The sequence below is a fragment of the Limulus polyphemus genome, unplaced genomic scaffold (genome assembly GCF_000517525.1).
Source record: "Limulus polyphemus unplaced genomic scaffold, Limulus_polyphemus-2.1.2 Scaffold5611, whole genome shotgun sequence".
NCBI lineage: Eukaryota > Metazoa > Arthropoda > Merostomata > Xiphosura > Limulidae > Limulus > Limulus polyphemus.
In genome coordinates this window covers 31,330-51,727 of record NW_013671221.1, presented here as the reverse complement: position 1 = coordinate 51,727, position 20,398 = coordinate 31,330, and the positions used below count along the sequence as shown (strand labels likewise).

General features: G+C 35.9%; 2 protein-coding genes across 11 annotated transcripts in view; one reads left to right on the top strand and one right to left on the bottom strand.

Annotated features, from left to right (window-relative positions):
* The window catches only part of LOC106472790 (centriole, cilia and spindle-associated protein-like), a 37,569-nt gene that overhangs the window by 8,277 nt on the left and 8,894 nt on the right, over positions 1 to 20,398 (top strand). For 8 of the 10 annotated variants that reach the window (XM_022401322.1, XM_022401318.1, XM_022401325.1 and 5 more), the window contains 2 exons: positions 4,689 to 4,840; positions 5,516 to 7,318. In XM_022401322.1, coding sequence (XP_022257030.1) covers positions 4,689 to 4,840; positions 5,516 to 5,842 — 479 coding nt within the window. In that variant the 3' untranslated portion in view covers positions 5,843 to 7,318. Of the gene's footprint in view, positions 1 to 4,688; positions 4,841 to 5,515; positions 7,319 to 20,398 lie in introns of those variants that run through there. The other 2 variants (XM_022401324.1, XM_022401323.1) reach the window with 2 other exon arrangements.
* Positions 3,446 to 20,398, bottom strand: part of LOC106472788 (protein enabled homolog) — a 44,016-nt gene continuing 27,063 nt past the window's right edge. Inside the window, exons 11-12 of the mRNA XM_022401315.1 lie at positions 8,251 to 8,262; positions 3,446 to 3,456 (exon numbers count right to left, since the gene is read on the bottom strand). Of these exons, the coding sequence (XP_022257023.1) occupies positions 8,256 to 8,262 (7 nt within the window). The 3' untranslated portion in view covers positions 3,446 to 3,456; positions 8,251 to 8,255. The remainder of the gene's footprint in view (positions 3,457 to 8,250; positions 8,263 to 20,398) is intronic.

Genomic DNA, 20,398 nt, shown 5'->3' with positions numbered 1-20,398 from the left:
GGATGTGGTTCTCCATGACCCTCTCATACCCCTGGCAGGGCCCTATATTTGGTCTCTTCAATGGGTTCTTCATAATCAATGAATGCTTGTCCTAGGATCCCTTGGATACTTCTATATCCCTTCCCTCATCCCTTGTAGACGATCTCCATTGGTGGTTGAACAGAGCCTACACGTCGGCAGGGGTTCCACTTCCTCCTCTTTGGCCAGATTTACGTCTGTTCACAGATGCATCCCTTTAGAGCTGGGATGCCAGGGTGGATCACCTGAAGGTTTAGGGTCATTGGTCTGTAGATAAGAGTTCTCTTCTCAAACTCCTGGCTGTTTGTCGGGCTTGGGATCATCTTCTTTCTCTTGCCAGCCACTGGCTGGTTATTATCCAATCCAACAATCAACATATGGTACCAGGTCTTCTTTTTTGGGTCCACAAACATCACATTTGATCATCACGATCATCTTTCCTGACTGGATCTAGTTTATCTCGTGGACCGGTCCCTGCATCTTGCCATTTTTTGGTGGCTCTGTCTGCATCTGTGTATGCCCCATATTGATGCCTTTGCCACTGCTCTCAATCACAAACTACCTTGGTTTTGTCCCCCATCCTTGAGCCTTGGCTGTCGATTCTTTCAGCCTGGATTGGTCTCATCTGTTCCTTTATGTTTACCCTTTCATCCATTTACTTCATCGGATGGTCTCCCTCATTCATGCCACTCCATGCATGGTCCTTCTGATTGCTCCTTACTGGCCTGCTCAACCTTGGTTTTCTCAGTTGCTCCACCTGCAGGTGGTCCCTCCCCTTCCTCTTCCTTCTTTCCCGACTTGCTCCTTCAACTCCAATCACTGGCACTCCATCCCACACTGTCCATCCTCTGTCTTCATGCCTGGCTTTTGCCAAGTCCTTGGCAAGGAGTTCCAGTTTCACAGAGTAGCTTCATATTTAGCCTGTTTCATTCACCCTTCTTCTTTGGCCTTCTATCAATGCAAATGGAGCATTTATTGCTCTTGGGTATTGACTTGAGGTTTTCAGACTTCTCACTCAATGGTTGCCTGTATCTCTGAGTTTCTCCTGTGGCTCTTTGAAAGGGGGTTCTTTGGTCTCCTCTATTTCGGGGTTTTGGGCGGTGTTATCCCATACATTACATTTTCTACACTTCAGCAGGTTCTTTACTTCTCCTATCCTTTCCATGTTGATCTGTTCCTTCCAGCTACATCATCCACCAAGGTGTCAGTTGCTCCTGGACTGGGACAGTGATGTGTTTCTTCATGTCCTCACTTTACCTCCATTCAAACCTTTTAGAAGGAGTATTTTCTCCTCCACCTGGCCTGCGGGCATCATAGGTCAGATATTTTTGCCCCTGACGTTACCAGGACTTTGTACCGCTCCTCCTACCTTATCCATTATCCAGATCATGCTTTCCTTTTCGAGACCTCTGTGGCTCAATAAGTCCTTTTTTTCCCCTATCTGCCTATCCTCTATATCTCATTTCTATCCTTATCCTGATCGAGATAGATTCCTCTGTTCTGTCTGTACCCTCTGTTGTTCTATTGCTCACATGGCTTCCTTCCCGCGTCCTCGTTCCCACCTTTTTAGCCCTTGGCAACCTTCCTCTTCCAGTGATATTTTTCCAGTTACTCTGACCAGTTGGGTTCGACGTTTGATCCAGTTGACCTATTCCTCTGTCTCCTTCTCAGGGTGATCTCTTTCACGTTTCCCCACATCAAGTCCGTCACCTTACTTTCTCCTTTGCCTCTCATCTTTGTCAGCCATTGGAAGAGATTCTATGATCGGGCATGTGGATGACTGTGCACATGTTCTTCTCCCACTACCTATACTTCATTGCTGTTTCTGCTTCCTTGGGATATTGCCTGCTGCCTGTGTCTATTCTACAGACTTCAGCACGGCTGTGGCATGAGGTAAACCCTCATTAGTGCTTTCTTTTCTTTCAAGGGCCTCTGCTTCAGCTTCACTTTGGATCCTGCTTTGTGGCAAGTGATGCCTGATCAGGTATTCTGTCTGTACTCAGAATGGGTTCCACTTAGATGGCTATAATCATTTGCGGATATCTTGATATCAAATCCACACTGTAAGCCATGTTGATTCTTGTACAATTTCCATGGCTATGTACACTCACCCCTGAGATAGGGTGTTTCACAAGATCACTAGAGTGTAAATTCCTCATGATAATTGTGTTATAATATGCCCATGCCAGACCATACTATCCATGGATGACATGAGTAAAGTAGAAGGGTATTGCTGCCCATCATTTCCATGCCTAGATTGAATAAAATGGTGTGGTCTTCTTTTCAAAATAGGGTATAGAGATCACCCATTGCACTGTCTCAGTTGTTGCAGTCCCTCCAGACTCTCCACTGCACTTTCCCTCCCCCCTTTCTTCCAGTGGAGTACGGGAGATTCTTACCAGTTCCAAGCCACTGGGGTGGTTGACCATGGAGGCAACCTACTGGATGGGTTCCACAAAAATGGCTATAACCATTCAGTTCAGAGTAGGATGGTGGCGTTCTGCCAATGTAGAGTGAGTTACAAGATCCTCCGGATGAGTGACTATTTCCTGCAGCTGAAACACCCAAATGCAGTTCATGCCTCTGATTGGGTGCCCTCATGCGGATGTTGGTACCCAGCAAGTGAGGTTTTGGAGATCGAGTAAACCAATCACATAAGTCCTCACACAGGTTTCAGGTTATCCATCTTCCCCTCTTGACTTGTCTTCTGTGTTGTGGGTCACAGGAGGTATATGTAGCCTGTTTCCACTTCTATCCTGGGTACTCCCTCGTTGGGTGACAAGGTTGTTACCAACATGGGGTCATTTTGGGCTGGTTTCACATTCTTGGGGGTTGAGTGCATGCAATGGACTTCCCTTGAATTCCGGATAACACATTCCTGGATCCTTGGCATTAGGCTACCCTATGAGTTCCTGGAGTCGAATGTTAGGTTCTCTCTTGACTCTGAGACTTGAGGTGAAGGTGGTATGATCCTCATCCTACCCTCCCAATGATGTCAGTACCCAGTGAGTGAGGTTTTGGATGTAGTTGACTTACCTAGTATAGTCCATTGCACTCTAGCCATGAGACACATCATCACTTTCCATCATGGGATTGAGTGATTCTGATTTCTGTTTAAGATCACATTGCTAAACTATCCTCTCCCACGCGGATGTGCTCCATTTAATGTTCCGCCATATCTGGTCCTCCTAATCATGTTGATGTTCCTGGCAAAGAGATACCTGGCTCAGATGTGGTGTGGTACCTCTCCTCAGATCATCTGATCTGTTCCTCTCATTTTCGGGGTACCCTCTGGATATGCCTTTGTTTTGTCTAATCTTGGGAGTGGAGGGTGAATACCTTATCGGAAGTTATAATTTTCCTAAATGAAAATGTATTTTCAATAGGTACTTCCCTCTTCTCACACTTCCCACCTGTCCTACCCACCATCTTCTGGTGCTCGCGTCTTCTGCCAAACTTCGAAGTGATAGGGTAGTGCATCACATAATAGTAGTGCTCACCTGTTGGTGGAGAGGTGAAGCATGATGATTTGAATGAGAGATGTGTTGGAACTTTGGATTCCAAACAGAGGGAAGATGAAGGCTTGTGGCATGCATTTCTGAAAAAATTTTGCATATAGAGGGCAGAACAAAACGAGAAAAGCTAATCCTGTAAGTGGAGGGAAGTACCTATCGGACATACATTTTCATTTAGGAAAATTATAACTTTCCTACCACAGAAGTAAGGCTAACTGACCTATAGTATCCAGGGCAGCTTTTTAAAAGTACTTTTAACATAAGAAATTCTCCAATCCTTAAGCATGTTCCAACTGTCTACTAAGTTAACCAAAGTGAAAGAGAGAGAGTAACATACCTTATTTGTGACCTCCTTTAAAATCCTGGGCCAAACCTTGCCTGACTTTTGATGATTCATCTGTTTTCTACTTTAGTAACACCAAGGGATTAATATCTAAATGTTTTGGGTCATTTTCTACTGGTTTGGGGTTTGTTAAGCTTTTTGTCGTGTGCACAAAAAAACAAAGTTTTTGCTGGGTGTTGTGTTTTTTAAGCCTTTTTCTGTGTAGTTTAAGAATATTTAATGTAGAGACAAAAGTATGTTACTGATGAAAACAGCATAAATTTTAAAAACATGACACAAGACTTTCAAACATACTACAAAATGCAATGTTTAAATATACCACACACAAATAAGCTTAAAAATACTGCAACATTCTTCAATGTACCTAAAATATTCTCACTCCAATAGAAATATAACGCATCATTCTTGAAATCTGAATTTTGTTTAAAATGTTTACTGAGAACTGTTTATTAATAAAAATTCCTTCTGAGTAGAAGAGAGAATAATGGTTTGTCATGTTTGTATTATGATGTTTAACTTAAAGATATGGTATTAAAAGACAAAATCTGAAGAAGCAATTAAACCAATAGGAAAACACATGATACAACTCGCATTAAACTGAAGATTGTTTTTTGTTTTCAACATTAAGATAAATGTGGAAAAAAAAACATCTGTAGTCTAATGTGATTTTATCAGCCATATTGGGCCTGTTGATATGTTCTACTTTCATGTATTGTCAACATGAATTGACTTTTGTTTCATTAATCAGGTAATATCCTCAAGTCTGGTGAAGAATTTAACGGTCATTCAAAGACTTTCTTTTTTTTAATCAGGTTCTGAAAAGCCAAAAGCAAAAGATCGACCAGTAACTGCAGGAAATAGAAAAGGCCGTCCCAAGTCACCTTTTGCTCCTTATGGGTGGGCTGACAACTGCCCAGAAGTGAGTGGTAAAAGAACATTCAATGTAAAGGCATCAACCATAAATGTAGGTAGCATATCTAAGTTAAGGGGTTTGTACTGTTAAAATAACATGATTCTGTTTTATTCTTCATACAAATTAAGTTGTAATGTCAGAACAAAAGAGTTTTTGCACTCTTAAATAATGTGGTTACATTTTGTTGGAACTGCCTCATTGTGCCATAATAACTGTACATGGAATTTGTACTATTAAGTAAAGTGGTAACGTTTTATAATTGCAAGGTTGTGTGATATGATCAAATCTTTTTTTTTTTTTCAGATTTCTACCGGTTACTTTTTAATAGAATTTATCCATTGGTTTAACTAGAAGTGAGTGTATTAGAGAAGATTCAGATGTGTCTATTCTGCTAACCACTCATTTATGTAGTTTTAATGTAAAAGGCAAAATACTGATATTATTAAGGCAGTTAGGATTTAAATGTAATCCTTTACTACCTGTTCAATCTTACAGATGTAGTAGAACATGTACATATTTAGTCACTTTGTCTGCAAAATCATCTTCATAGTCAGTTCAAGGTACTGAAAAACCTGACTATGTTTGTAAAACCATTTTATTGGGTATGTTTGTTGAATTATATATAAAATTCTACTTTAACTTTTAAAAAATGTTTGTTTCACACTTTATAAGTTTAGTTTGTGGTTAATTTATATTGTAGTTTATAACTTTCTTTTTACCTCCCAGATTCACCCATCAGCAGTAAGAGCTAAGAGACAGATTGAATTACTCAACTCTACCTCCATTCAGCCTGGAATCGTTACCCTTCCTTCTTATGAGGTAGAAGATACTGCAGAACTACCACAGAAAATCCCTGCTATGTTTAAGGATCAACCTAAACATTTCCCACAGAAACTTCATAATGTTCCCGCTGGAAAAACCCGCACTTCTAACTTTGGTTCTGTTCAATTTGTCAGAGATAACCTATTTCCAGTTGTGAGTAATTCCAGTGCTGTTTTTATAAAATTGGCTCCTGACCAGAAATGGTTGACTGAGTATAAAAAAAAGTTTTAATGGTACCAACAATTGACATTTACTTTTTCATTATTTTCATTTAATAATTCATGAAAAGACATGCATGTAATCTCCATTAAATTAATATAACTTTTTATTTTTGAATAAGTACGGTATAAAGTAAAATATATATTTTTTAAGCAGTCAAATTTATATGCTTATAAGTTTGATGATTTTAGGTTGCTGAATCAGTTGTGATTTTATATCAAAATAATTTAAAACTTCACATGATTATGTAAAACTAAAATCAGGATAAAAACATAAAAAGTTTGATTTCTAATGCTGTTTTATGTAATGTCACAGGTTCTTCTTATGATGGGTAGTTTTCTCTATCATGGACGTACTGGAAATTTTATATTTTGAAAGTAGTAAACAATATTTTGTCAAATTGGAAGAACTAGTGTTGTGTGAGTTTCAAATATGTGTTTTGTTAATGCCATTTTTCAAATATACATAAATCCTATGATTCCAGCAAAGAGGAAATTCAACTTTTGTTTCTTATCTTTACATTAATCTGGATGTATAAGTCCAATATGAGGCCAGTTGGTAGCAATTAAATACCATTTTGAACTTGATTTATTATATTACATAGTAATGTGTTACAGTGGTGAGACTACTGTGTCAGAAGTCTTGTTTGTTGCTGAGCAAACTTAGTTCAGCTGAGAATTCCTTTATTTTATGAACAAGAAACTTTTGGAATTACTTAGGTCCAGGTAGCATATCCATGCCATCATTCAAATTTATCACATTATCATCACTATTCAAAGGTTTTGATCTGTTATACTGAAGGAAGAGTGAGGTGAAAAACTGTTGAATTATGTAATTATGGTCTCAAAGATTAACTGAAAATGCCAGGTTTTAAAATAGAAGAATGTTCTTAATTAAAAAGAACAAAATGATAATTGAAACCTAGAATTGGAGCACTTAAAAAATATTTTTTATTTATCAAACTCGATGTCATTTTTTAAGCTTCGTTCCAGGTATAAATTTTTGTACCATAACATTAGTGAATGTTTTGAGAGAGAATTTTCATTAATATGTAAATTGAATGAATACATATTTATTCATTATTTTTCTCATTAATTTCAAATATGTTCTTTCTAAAAGTGTACATGTCAAGTTTATACACTGGAATGAAATTTAAATAAAGCACTACACAAATTTATAAAACTATGTAACACGTCTTGCAATATGTTATAACCTGAAGGAAGAAAGTAGTAAATCTAGAAAGTGACCTTGATAATAAGTGTGGTTTTGATATAAAATTTTAAACATTTCTAGTTTGTGATAACATTAACTAGATTGTTTTGATAAAACAAAGGTGAAAATGGAAGAATTCTGTGAAAAAAAGAAACTTCTACAGACAAGAAACTACCAGGTGCTTAGCATAGATACCAAAACATCATCAAAAGAAAATACATAGGTAGTTTCTCATTCAAAGAAGCTTCCTCAGATGCCCAAAGCACTACATAAGTTTACACTAAAAGAAGTCTCCTGAAACTGTCACGTTAGCCTTCTTTATCAAAACACTTTCAGTAATTCTACTCTATAAAACAGTTCGTGCCAATTTTTACCTTTGTTTCATCATGAATACATTTTCCAAATCATCCATTAAAGATTGTTCACTTATCCATCTTATATTTACATGTATAACACAAAATAAAATTATTTTTTATAACAGAGTTCAGATTTTCTATTAATGGTTATTATAATTTAAATTCTTAAAGCTACAAGATCCATCAGATTAGCCCAATAAAATCCAAGAAATTGGGATTGTCAGACTGAATGGTCCATTGTGTAAACATGAGTTAATCAACCATGATATAAGACCCCAATGATACAAACATAGCCATCCTAAGTTTGAACTACTGACCAAAGGGAAGGCAGTCATTCAGGAGCACCACCCACCACAAGGGCTTTGTCCAGCTTTAAACTGAATAACAGGATTGACTCACACTTATAACACACTCACATTAGAAAGAACAGAGTATGTTCAGTAGTACTGTTGCATTGACTTTATATCTGTAGCCTGGCATGCTAAGCACTGGGTCATGTCCTCCCCACCAGACAGTCTGATGTTTAAGACTTAAAATATGTTCACTAAGTTAAGGAAGTATTATTATAAGTAATTATAATTTGTTATATTCTTATGTTTCACTAATAGCAACAGTGACCCATGCAAGCTGCTAACAATAAATTAGCATTAAAGACCTTCTCCCCTTTGCTTCTGTGATGCATTGGCATTACTTCTATAATTAATTACTCATAAGTGTCAGTCACTGGTTATAGAAATTGTATATCCAGAAATTACTGTTTGCAGAAATACACTTCTATAGTAGAAACTTCTAAGTATAATCCTTCTAAATCTGGCAGTTGAGCCTAAACCAATATCATATGAAGTGGTTGACAACTCTTATTTACTAATGGCAGTGAAAAAAGTACAAGAAAAACATGGTAAAAAAAGGTTTTTATTACAGAAATGTTGGAAAATAAATCATACAAAGGCAGTATCTTTGTGGCCAAGTAGATATAGGACTTATTATTAATGTAGTTATCCAAAAATAGTAAAATAGGAATTTTGAGATAAAGGAGATAATTTCACACACATGATCATCCCCTACTCCTCCTCGATGTGGACTTGTAAACATGGTGAGGAGACCTCCCAGGGAACATTCTATCAGAGGCATTTTTAACTCTTCATACTACTCTGTGCAATTTTCGTTGGGGGGGGGGGGTGTTTGTACTGATCAGCTTTAGGTATAGTAATTTTTTTTTTTTCCATTACTTTAGGAGTTGCAATATGAAGGGTCCATCAGTGTGTTGTCTAAATTGCACTGACATTAAATACACCACTGGGTTCTATCTGTGTGAGATACCAAGTTCTTCTATTTTGGTATGGTTATGTTTACTATTCATTTATTGTTGCTTCTCTCCTTTAGTTCATCTTTGTATTTTTAGTTATATTAAAGTGCTAACTCACCTTCTAGCTAGATCACGTTGAATTTGAATATTATGAAACTGACAAAAGCTTCCTCTAGCAGTGATGTACAGATATTGATGTTGTGAAAGATTATGTAAGTTAGCTTGTAGCAATGTTTTGGAAATAACTGGTGTGTATGCACCATTTCTAGCAACTTTTTTGTGTAATAAAGAACATTATCATTCAATATATAGTGTTTGGATTGATTTTATAGTCTCTGCAACTATGGTAGAATTGTCTGGTAACAGTTCAGTTTTCAAGTAATACCTATACTCCATGGCAAAACATTTAGCCAATAGCTTACCACCATCCAAATCTGGAGTTTCTTCTGAAGGATCAATAGGATGTCTAGATAGATAACTGGTTCTCATTTCCTTTTCTGTGAAGTATTTCAGATGTTAAGTCCTGCAACATTAATGACCAATTCATCAGTTTAAGTTAACTATTAAGCCGTCTGTAACCATTTCAAGGAATCACAGTCAGTGATCAGTGTAAATTTTTCTCCACCTCGGTATATTTTTAACTTTTCTATAGCCCAGACTATGGCTAGACATTCTGATTCTGTAGTAGTATAGTTTCTTTCTGCAGAGTGCAGTGTGCTATTAGCATATGTTAGGGCACCCTTTGGACACAGAACATTTTTTTGTAAGTAACAGTCAGCAGTAATTTGTTCCCTTTATATCTTGTGAATTAACTCATTTAAGGTTAAGGACAGGTTTTTATTTAGTGGTTAGACCATGAGGTTACATCTCAGGTGACTAGTTAATTTACATAATCTTTTACAACATTGATATATGTATGTCACCACTAGGGGAAGCTTGTATCAGTTTCATAATACAAACATACTCAAGTTCAATATGCTGTAGCTAGAAGGTGAATTAGTACTTTAATAGAATTAAAAGTTCATATTTGAACTAAGCAATAGAAGAAATAACAAATGAATAGTAAACAAAACCATGACAAAATAAAAGTAGAATTTTTTATCTCACATCTGTACTGTTTACCTCCTCTGGGATCCAATCATCCACCTATGTGTTTTCCATGTATGGCAACCTGTTAGGGGGAGGAGAAGATCCTGGTGGGTCAGTGGTGTCAAGGGCACTGCAACACACCACCCTGATCTTAAATTCCTGTAGACAGGTAGCCTTAGTGTGCCCCCCTCCTCCCAGTGCTAGTATCAGACATCCTCAGTAGGTGCTATTAACATTATGTCCAGTACTGGTGTTAGGGTATAATGTCCACAAAATCTTGGCATAGCTGCACTGTCCTATTTTTACAGTGTAGCACAACCCTTTGTAGGATTCTATAGTGGGTGGAGTCAGCAGGTACTGAATCTTTTCTCTTTTTTGTCTGTTGGATAACAAAACAAATGTAAACAAAATGCCAGAAAAAAAAAACAGTAATTGCAAAACAAACACATTTGGAAGACTGTTCCACAATAACTGTATCCTAATGTTTCTGTACTTTGGATTATAATTCTTCATTTGTTGTGTGACAATTTTTTAGGGCAGATGCTTCCCTCTTTCATCTAGGATTGGAGGAGCTTGCTGGCTCTCCCAGGTAAGTCAAAAACTTACATTCAGAAGATATGTTGGTTGAAACACAACAGCCAAAACATACTGAATTTCTTTCAAAATCAAAGTCCATCAGGGATATATATAAGTGGAATGGTCAATGAGAGGATCCTGATTAACATCCCAGAGTCAGCAAGTTGAGCTGGTTTTTCTAAGCAATGAGTTTAAATTATTTAACTCTCCACTTGAAAAAGTGTAATAGTGCAGCCTACCATTGTCAAGGCAGGTTATCTGATCTGTAAGGTATGGCCCTATATTCCTAACTCTCTCAGATGTTTCCAGTGTCAGTGGTTTGGAGACTGTCATGTTTATTTGATGTGTGCTCATTGTGGTGGCAAAGGCCACAATAGCAATGAGTGTCAATTGGTCCCATATTGTGTTAACTGTAGTTGTTCACACCCTTCTTACTTTCATTCATGCCCTAAATGGGTGGAGAAGAAGCTACAGCAGTTAAAAACTGTCAACAACATTTATCCTGAGGCACAGAAGTTATCACCACTTCCAACTCAAACATTTGCTCCTTCACTCCATTCTACAGTAGGGTGCAGATAGATCTTTCTGTTCCTCCATCAGAGTCTTTCTTTGAACATGTGAAAGGTCTTGTGTCTTCCATGGGTAAACAAGTAGGCTGGTCAACCTCAACTCCTATTTCTGTTCCTACTGAAGAATCTAGTGAATGCTCTGTCCACTCTTCATCAGTCACAAAGTGCAGGACTGTTATTAAGTCATGTACTCACTGAATTCTAATTCATCTGTCAAGTACCTGCCCCATCAACTTGGAGTATGATCCATGGAGGCCGATACTTTTTCTAACAAACAAAAACCACATGACTTTTCAGCAGGATCATGCCCATGCCCAGCAGGACAGATATCAAAGCCAGAAGAAATCTTAGGTTAAGTTTACTTCAGGTATCTCTTTAACCATTAGTTTCAAGGTCTTTTGGAATAAAATTCAGAAGGTCATTGGGAAGTTGTTGATTTAAAAGGTATTACTGACACTCTTGGGGAGTGCTTTTCTTGCCATTCCACATTTCTGCCTTCTTAGCCATCAAGTTATGAGCCAAAAGATCCTCTTTTTTTTTTGGGCCAATAGTCTCTATGACTGTATTCAACCATTTATGCTGGTGGAACTTAAGTTTTCTCTACATCAGTCTGGTAGTACATCAATTGGACCTGATGATATTCATTATAAGATGCTGCATCATTTTTCTTCTGCCCCTCTTGCTTTTCTTCTGGTTGGAAAATAATTTTTCAGGTGCAGGACATAAGGTTATTGTCATTCCTCTTCCTAAGCTCGGGAAGAATAATAAAATTCCTTCTAATTATCATCCTATTGCTTTAACTAGCTGTCTTTGTAAGGTTTTGGAGAGGATGGTTAATGCTATTCCTCTTTCGTTCCTTTAATCATACAGCCTCCATTCACCCACTCAGTGCGGCTTCAGCAGGCAGCAATCCACCTAGACCACCTGATTTGACTTGAAGCCTTCCTCAAGAGGGAACATTTTGTTTTGATCTTGAGAAGGTTTACAACACTACATGGAGGTTTGGCATTTGTAAGGGTTACATGGCCATTTACCCATTTTTATTTGTAACTTCTTACTTCACAGGTTACTTCAAGACTACTAATTCAAAATTGTCCCAATCCTTCACACAAAAACCTATAGTCCCTCAAGACTGTGTCTTGAGTGTCACACTTTTCAGTATTAACCCCAGAATGTCACTATGACTCCATACCACCTGGTGTTAATGATTGAAAATTTAACACTGGCATTTTAGGATTAAGACCAGTGCTATGACTGAACAACTTCTTCCTACAAGTGCAAACTGCCTCTGTGTTGAACCTTTCAGATTTCCTGTCAATCATTGAATATGAAGTTTCTTCTTGAACAGCAGCTTCAGACTGCCCTCACTCACGTGTGGGGGTGGATAACAGTAAACATTTCACCTTTTTTGTCATCTAAAACCATCTGTGTGCACCCTTATCCAGAGCTTTGCATAGGTTGTGTCATGATTCCTGTGATAGTTGAGACAAAGTTCTTAAAACTTATCTTCCACTGTAAGCTGACATTTATTCCACACATTAAGCAGCTTCATGTCAAATACACAAGGGCACTGAATATTTACTGCACCCTCTTGGGGAGCGGATGGATGTTCCGTACTGAAGATCTATCGTGCCCTCACTTCAGCTAGGAACTCTTTCTTGAAGATATCAGATCCTGTACATCTTTATGGGCTTCAGCTTTACACGAGGTCTTTCTGCACTTTTCCAGTCCAGAGTTTGTATAGTGTGTCCTCACTTCACCTCAGACATTTGTAACTTTCCTTGCAATATGCTTCAGAGCTTAGATCCTTATCACAGCATCCAACCTGGCATTGTGTCTTCATGCCTTGGTGAGCTGTGCTTCTTGGAAATAGATGGTCTGGCATTCCCACAATTGACCTTCGTATCCAGGCACAGTTTACTGAATTGGGACTAACATTGAACAATAATGCTGAGTCTGATGATCAGCCCATCCCGCCATGACTTGTTACCATCCTTACTGGTGACCTTTAAGTCGTATGAGGAGGTCAGATACTCCTGATTGGAAATACTATCTTTGCTCTCTGAACATCTTTCATACCATTCTTCTGTTCCCATGTTTATGAATGGTTTGAAATCTGATGACTCTGTGGGCTCCACCATGGTTGGCTCAGCTGTTGCTCGCAGGATCCTCTCTACAGATTTTGAGTTTACTGCCAAGTTTTATGCAATTGCACAGATCATGTAGAAGCTAAGCAGTACACCAACTGTAGAGAGTCCCAGAGAATTATAGTTCCTGGCCATGGAAGTATGGGAATGTGAAGTTGCAATTGTGAATATGTAAATCTCCTATAAACAAAATACTTAATTATTGTACACCAAACAACAAATGAAAGACATTACAGTACTATTACACACTGAGTTTGCACAGTTTATTTCAAGGCATCCATACTCACACTAGTTTTTAATTGGCTTAAATAAGATCACCATAATCACTAAACTTTCCTCTGCCATTTTGTAGAGATGAATGGACAAATGTTAGAACCAAAAACAGGGTGTCGGCAAGTTGTTGCTTAACCAATAAGAGTCAGTGCTTTATAAAACAATAGATTTCTTTATGCTCTGCTTTAGTCTGGGCTGTTTTGTTTTTTTTTATTCAGAAGTATTTTCTATTTGAAACACAAACAAAACATTAAAACCATTAAAAAATACTTTTTAGTCATTGAATTTGAAAAAATAAAGTCATACAATAAACTGGAACTTTAGGCAGGTGATACATTACCTTGACAACAGTTTGCTTTGTCATAAAAGGTGCGTATTTGCTGATCATGAATATAAAATCTCCTTTACTTTTATAGGTAAATATGTAAGTTCATACTTGATTTTGAACATTTGGTTGTTCACAGTTTTCATTTTCTTTATCAATATAATATAAATTCACGTGTATTGGTTCTAAATCGAAGTATTTTATTAGGACTACATTTTATCTCACCTTGTCATGGGTTTCACACAATGTCTCAGATTACCAGGTAAAGCAATAGTTTTATATCAATCACAAATATTTTGTTAGTTCTTCCAATGAGATGGTAGTGTTGCACAAAAGGTCAGTTTACAGGTATGACTATTAATTGTTTTTCATTAATTATTAAATACATAATTCAAATTGCAGTGTATATCTACTAATTTTTGGCTGTGGAATCCAATGGCGTATTATTGATTTTGTTATTTTCAGTATTTAAAAAAAAACAATGAAACCCTCTTATAACTGTACTATCTATACTGACATATTTAGCTCTTTGGCTGCCCTGAAATAATTTATTATAAGTTCTCACCCAGTTTTTTCTATATACAGAAATGAGTGTCCCACTTCTCTTTATCATCCATTTGTATTCAGTTTTACTGCAGGATTCCAGCAGCTCGTGAAGTGGAAAAATAATAACTTTGATGGTGTACTATATTGTGATATTATGGAATCAATAGAAATTATGAATTTATGGTAATAAACCATTACAGTGTAGACCTTCAGATACTGTTTTTATCAACAGACAGTAAGGTCAAGCTGAGAACCATAGATGCATGCATTGTTATGAAAGAACTTTATTTCAATTTAATGACTAGGGGAATGTAAATCCAATGTTTAACAACTTAATAAAATGAGCGATGTTTTAAAATTCTGCATATCATATACTTATCACTGAATATTTTTACTCATATACTTATCAGTGTGTAATCTTTTTCAGATGAGTAGCTTTCTCCTCTAGCTTTTTTAATTATTCTGCAGTTCACTTTTCTCCTCCTGAATAGTGCTTTCTTCCTCTATTTTCTGCCTTTTCCTCACTTCCTCTAAATGTTCTTGGTACCTTGCTCGGGCATTGCTTGCAGACTTGAGCAATTCTTTTGTTAGCAGTACTTTAAGTACTCCACCATAACTACTGATTACATCTAGTATAATATGGTGTGCTACAATGGTGTCAAGCTGAACATCCTTATTGACTGAGAAGCCATGCTCAGCAGTTGGTTGCCCATGTGACAGCAGCAAAAAATTCTGACAAACATGAAATAAATTTTTATACTTTCTGATATGCATAGAAATGAAAAGTATCAAGTCTAGTTTTCCATGGATGAAATTCCTTGAACTCCTCCACTCTTTCATCAGTGTACAGAAATTGTTGCATCTCCTGACAAACATGCTCTCCAGCAACTAGGCCACCTGAGAGTTTTGGAGTTTATCATGTTATGTGTCAGTTTCTTTGTCTTGGAGATACAAACATCTGGTTCTTTGAACATGTTTCTTGAATATATACATGAAATGTTGTGTACAAGTGAATATTTTCTTGATCATGGATATCATTCCTTTGATGCATTCCATTCACAACTCTAACAGCTATCTTGTGCTTATGGTTTGCTGTCTGGATAGCACCTGTAAAGAGAGGGTGAAGAGGATATATAAATAATATATAACATGCTAGTAACCTTTTGAATTGTGAATATATTTGTAAGTGAAACACCAGCATAGATGTATACCAAGACTACACACATACACACATATATATAGTGTACACATAAACAACCCACACATAAACTACGTATACATAATATACAACTCTTTTTTTTTTTTTAATATCACCATTTTGAACCAAATAAAGTTATCTGTAAAAAAGTTTATTTTAAGGGTGAAGAACTAGGTATAAATTATTACTATATATTCAATGAATCTTGAATTTCATACTACCTGTATTTTGGGACCATGTTTGCACTTAATGATTTATGACAAATTCTCACAGAGACTCACAAGTTATTTGGCTTGAGTATGCTCATTTTACTGAAGTAGTAGTCTTACATGACAGAATCTACTATTACAGTCTGCATAAGAAATTTGTGACATGCTGTGAAAGTTGCTTCAGCTGTAAAGCCAATATCCACTTTGCTGTGATGTACCTGCACTTCCTTGTTGGAAACCTCAATCTTTACCAGCTTCTCTGGTGTTTTGTGTGCATCAAGGTGCTACATCACCAAAGCAAACTCTGCAGTTTCAAAATCTGTTCTATTATTATAATCCATAATTTTACTGGTATCTATGTAAATAACTTAAATGCTGAGAAAAAAATAAAACTTCACTGGAATTTAAAAAACATTTAACAAATGCTCAGTTGGAGTGGTTTGATTGTGGATAAAAAACATGTTGCAGTAAAAACGAAGTATGTTAAAAAAACCAAAAGCTCATTACTGAGACTCAAGATCTGGTAGATGGTCTACCATTTAATATGTCCTGCTAACTTACAGACACTTTTTTTCATAGGAAAGTTGACAGCAATAGCTATTTCATAGCTAATGTTACAATTGTAACATTGTTGTATAACTGAGTGACCAAATAATTATTCACTTGTGTATTCATACTATTTATATGATGGTACTGAATAATGAATGAGAGTTTCATGCCAAATATCATACCTTCAGCAGGTTTGCAGCCATGTAACATAGTAGAGGTTTGTCAGGCTAGTAGCATGCCAGAAATGGAAAAAATGTGATGGATATTATCAGGTAGACCTGCAATATGCCTTATCAAATGATCTTTGCTTGCTTTAGCCAAGACATCAAAACACGTGTTATGAGGATGTGAACTTTTTTTCACAATCACTGCTTCAATGTACTACATAACCTTATTTAAGGTTGGCTTTCCAATCATCAGTGACCACAAAATTTTAACAGGAAATCACAATCCTGTGTAACATTATTGACCAGCATGTAGTCCTCACACCTAGCAGGAACATTCTTGAAAATTTCATGCATACTACCTTCTCTAACTCTTATGCAGTAAAGCAAGCTGAAAGTATAGAATTATAATACTCAATATATTGCCAGCATATCAATGCTTTTGGTCTCGGTATCCCATTACTGGCACAAAATTATAGTTTATTGTTATGAGAAGTCAACACGTATGTTGTTCTAACATTTGATACCAAACCCATAATTTATATAAATCGTAAGCATTTTTATTCATTTCTGTGCATTTGAACTGGTAGCATATTACCTTTGAAAAGGCATTGTGCAACTTGTGTAACCCACAACTGCCAACAATCAGGGGCTGCTTTCCACTGAACTGTTCTTTCTCTTCATCCTGCATCATTTCCAGTTAACATTAGGGCCATCCATGGAGGTACTTATTAGATGCTTCATGTTTAGCTGTGCAGTACATTCCTGAAAAATTGAAAACAAGGCATTGCCAGTTGTTTTGATGTGAATGCTATATTTTACATGATCTAATGCAAATCTAAAAAGTAGGCCTGCCATTATTAAATTGAACAGGCCTAAATCTGGTAATCTACAATTTCTACTAGGCAGAAATATTTTGTAGATCTGATTCTATATTAAAGGCTAGTTAAACACATTTATAACTGTATGGTCAACTGATTGCTCATATGAACACTTCTAGGTCTATAAAAAAAATCTCTCTCTCTCGCTATATATACATGTATATAGCATATGAACAAAACTGCTGAAATAATTCCATTTTAGTGTTTGCAAGTTTTCATTAATAACTGCAGTGAATTATGATGAATGGTCATTTTATCAGTAGGTCTACATACAAAAATCAGATCTAGGCTAATAGTTGAATCTAACATGAGATATACATTTCAAAAGTAACTATAGTTTCTAGAGTGAGATCTAGAATCTCAAGATCTACATTTAGACTTGCATACCTTGAAATAAGTGACCATGTCCACCACTATGGCATGATGGAAGAATGCATAACCATAGTAATGTGACTTCACGTGAGCAAAAGGTTAATTAGATCTACTTGGAAACAAACTGTAATATCAGAAATGTACATAAGCACCCATTTATTTCAGTAGGCTTTTGTTATTGAGGCTCTTGTCAAACATCAACACAAAGTTTGAGGAGTCTACTTGCATAATGAGTTGTTGCTTGAAGTAGGGTGCTAATCCAAACTTGACTAAATAAGCTGCTCTATCCTGCTTTTATTACTGATGATTTACCTTTGATGTTGGACAATGTAATTGGTGATACTCTCCATATTTATTGTTTTTTTTAGCTTTTTATGAGCAACTGGCCTTTTTATGTCTATTTTATTATTTTTAACTTCATTAACAGGCATTGTTTAGCTTTGGTTTTTGCTTTTATTACTGATGATTTACCTTTGATGTTGGACAATGTAATTGGTGATGCTGTCCAGATTTATTGTTTTTTTAGCTTTTTATGAGCAACTGGCCTTTTTATGTCTATTTTATTATTTTTAACTTCATTAACAGGCATTGTTTAGCTTTAATTACTGTTATTATTATTTTCCTAATTATCACCAGTTGTTTGACTCAACCTCATTGCTTTATGCTAAAAAGCTATGAATTCAAGCCAAGGAGATAGAAAAAAAAAAACCCAGAAATTTGGTGATTGGACAGTTTAGGGAGTAAAGAATGAGTAAAGTTTTTTGTTAATCAAATTCTAATTATTTTAACGTCTGTACTTATGATTATTGATGTTGTTAATTGAGTTACTGTATTACTAATTAGGAAAGTTTAAGGTTATTTTACCTTTGTTCTTTTTTTGTAGTAGGATTATTCATGGGACTTCAGAATGTAAGGATAAGCAGGTGTTGTAGGCTATTTTGTACTATTTTAACTTAGATGTTTGCATTTCTTGATCAATGGAATTTTGATGTGAGTAGATGATTACAATGTCTGGAATTTTCTTGAAAGTTTGTGAATTTGAGTGATCAAGAAATGCCAGTTAGTTTTTTAATTCTGTTTTATAAATGTTGAGTTTGTGTTCCAATGAAGTACAAGAGATAGTTAAGAAGTTGGTGGCTAGAATTATTTGTGATGTTAGTCCTATTATTCAATGAAGTTGTGACAGAAGTAAAGCCATTTCCTTTTCTTTAACGGACTAAACTTGGAATTATCTTTACTAAACAACCCAAAAAAACCTAGCTCAACAATAAAAACTGTTAAAAAGGAGTGGTAACAACACAGTGTATGGAGCATTTCATTGAGAAGAAATACGATACTCACATATTTAAAACTGATACTAACAGAATGAATGTTATGCCGAGAAGAAGAATCGTTTTTACAGGCGTTTAAAACTAGCATTAACAACAACAGAGGATTGGGAAGAAACACGATAATTACAAGTGTTTACAACTGTGTTCTCAGACTCTTATATCTGTGTGAAATACCTTTTCTACTAATGCACTTCTGGAATATTGGCTTGTACGCAATATAATGGCTAACTTGGATCATCATAAACGTACCTGAAGTCTCTGATAACAGAACTGTGACATATTTCTTTCTCCATTTTGTTTTTTCATGTTCTTACCTTCCCTTAGGCCTATTTTTTTTTTTTGCGACAATCAACGTTTCTTTTAAATAATTTATAATAGCTCTGCCCAACATGAATCTTCATCTAGTCTTGTTTTTCTATTAGTATTAGATTGCTCTGTATGAAAGCTATGTTTTTTTAATAATTCCCATCTAAATATATTTCAGTTAAACGCTTGTATAAAAATGTCTGTTTACATAAATTTCTTAAAATGTTTGTCTAGAATTTAAAAACTGATGAAAATGTGAATAATTATAATGGTTAATACAATCCATCCATAAAACACAAAATTTCATAATAATTATACAATATATGTCTTAGAATACAGCATACTGAAGGTAAGTTTAAAATTAATACAAATTACAATCTATAATTCGTGGATGAGATCTGCCAAGCTATAGAGTTTTAGAAATTAAACAATAATATTTGTCATCTACAGGAAATTATACTTTAATTGTCAGCAAAATTAAGGGAAACAAGCTAGAAACTTTATAGGTAGGTAGGAAATGAAACACTGTGTTATGCCAGTAAGCAACCAAGTAAATAGGAAATTAACAAATTTATTAAAACAAAATTATGAGTTAGAACTTTCAGCAAATAATAAGAAATTGTGTGGAATAAAAGTTGATGTATGTTGTAGAAAAACGAACTTATATATTTTTTTTTCCATTCTAATAAATAATTTTGGGCTACTCGGCTCTCCTGCTCAATTTAGCATCTAGCTTTTTTTCTTGTGTCTTGGCAAGACAAACTTCAAAATTAAACCAAAGTCTGCTGAGAACTGGATTCAGGAATGTCATCTCTCATAGCATAACCGAGTAAATGACAGCAATTGCAAAATCAGAGTTCCCTCAGTCAAGACCCAAAGAAAACCAGAGTTATAATTTCTAGTTCAAAGATTAACATTCTGTTACGTCTCCGTTCGTTAGTTGATTCGCCGTAACTTCGTTCCGACGAAACTTTAGCGACACAAGTCCTCACTTAATAAAACTGGTTTATTCTTTCCGAATACAACTTTACGATACACTTAATTTCAACAGTCACGCTATAACAAACGCTATATCTCACGTGGCCAACAATATTTTGTCCGCATACATTCAATTTCTCATTACACTGTTGTTCCCTCACATTGTCATGTCTTGTATATA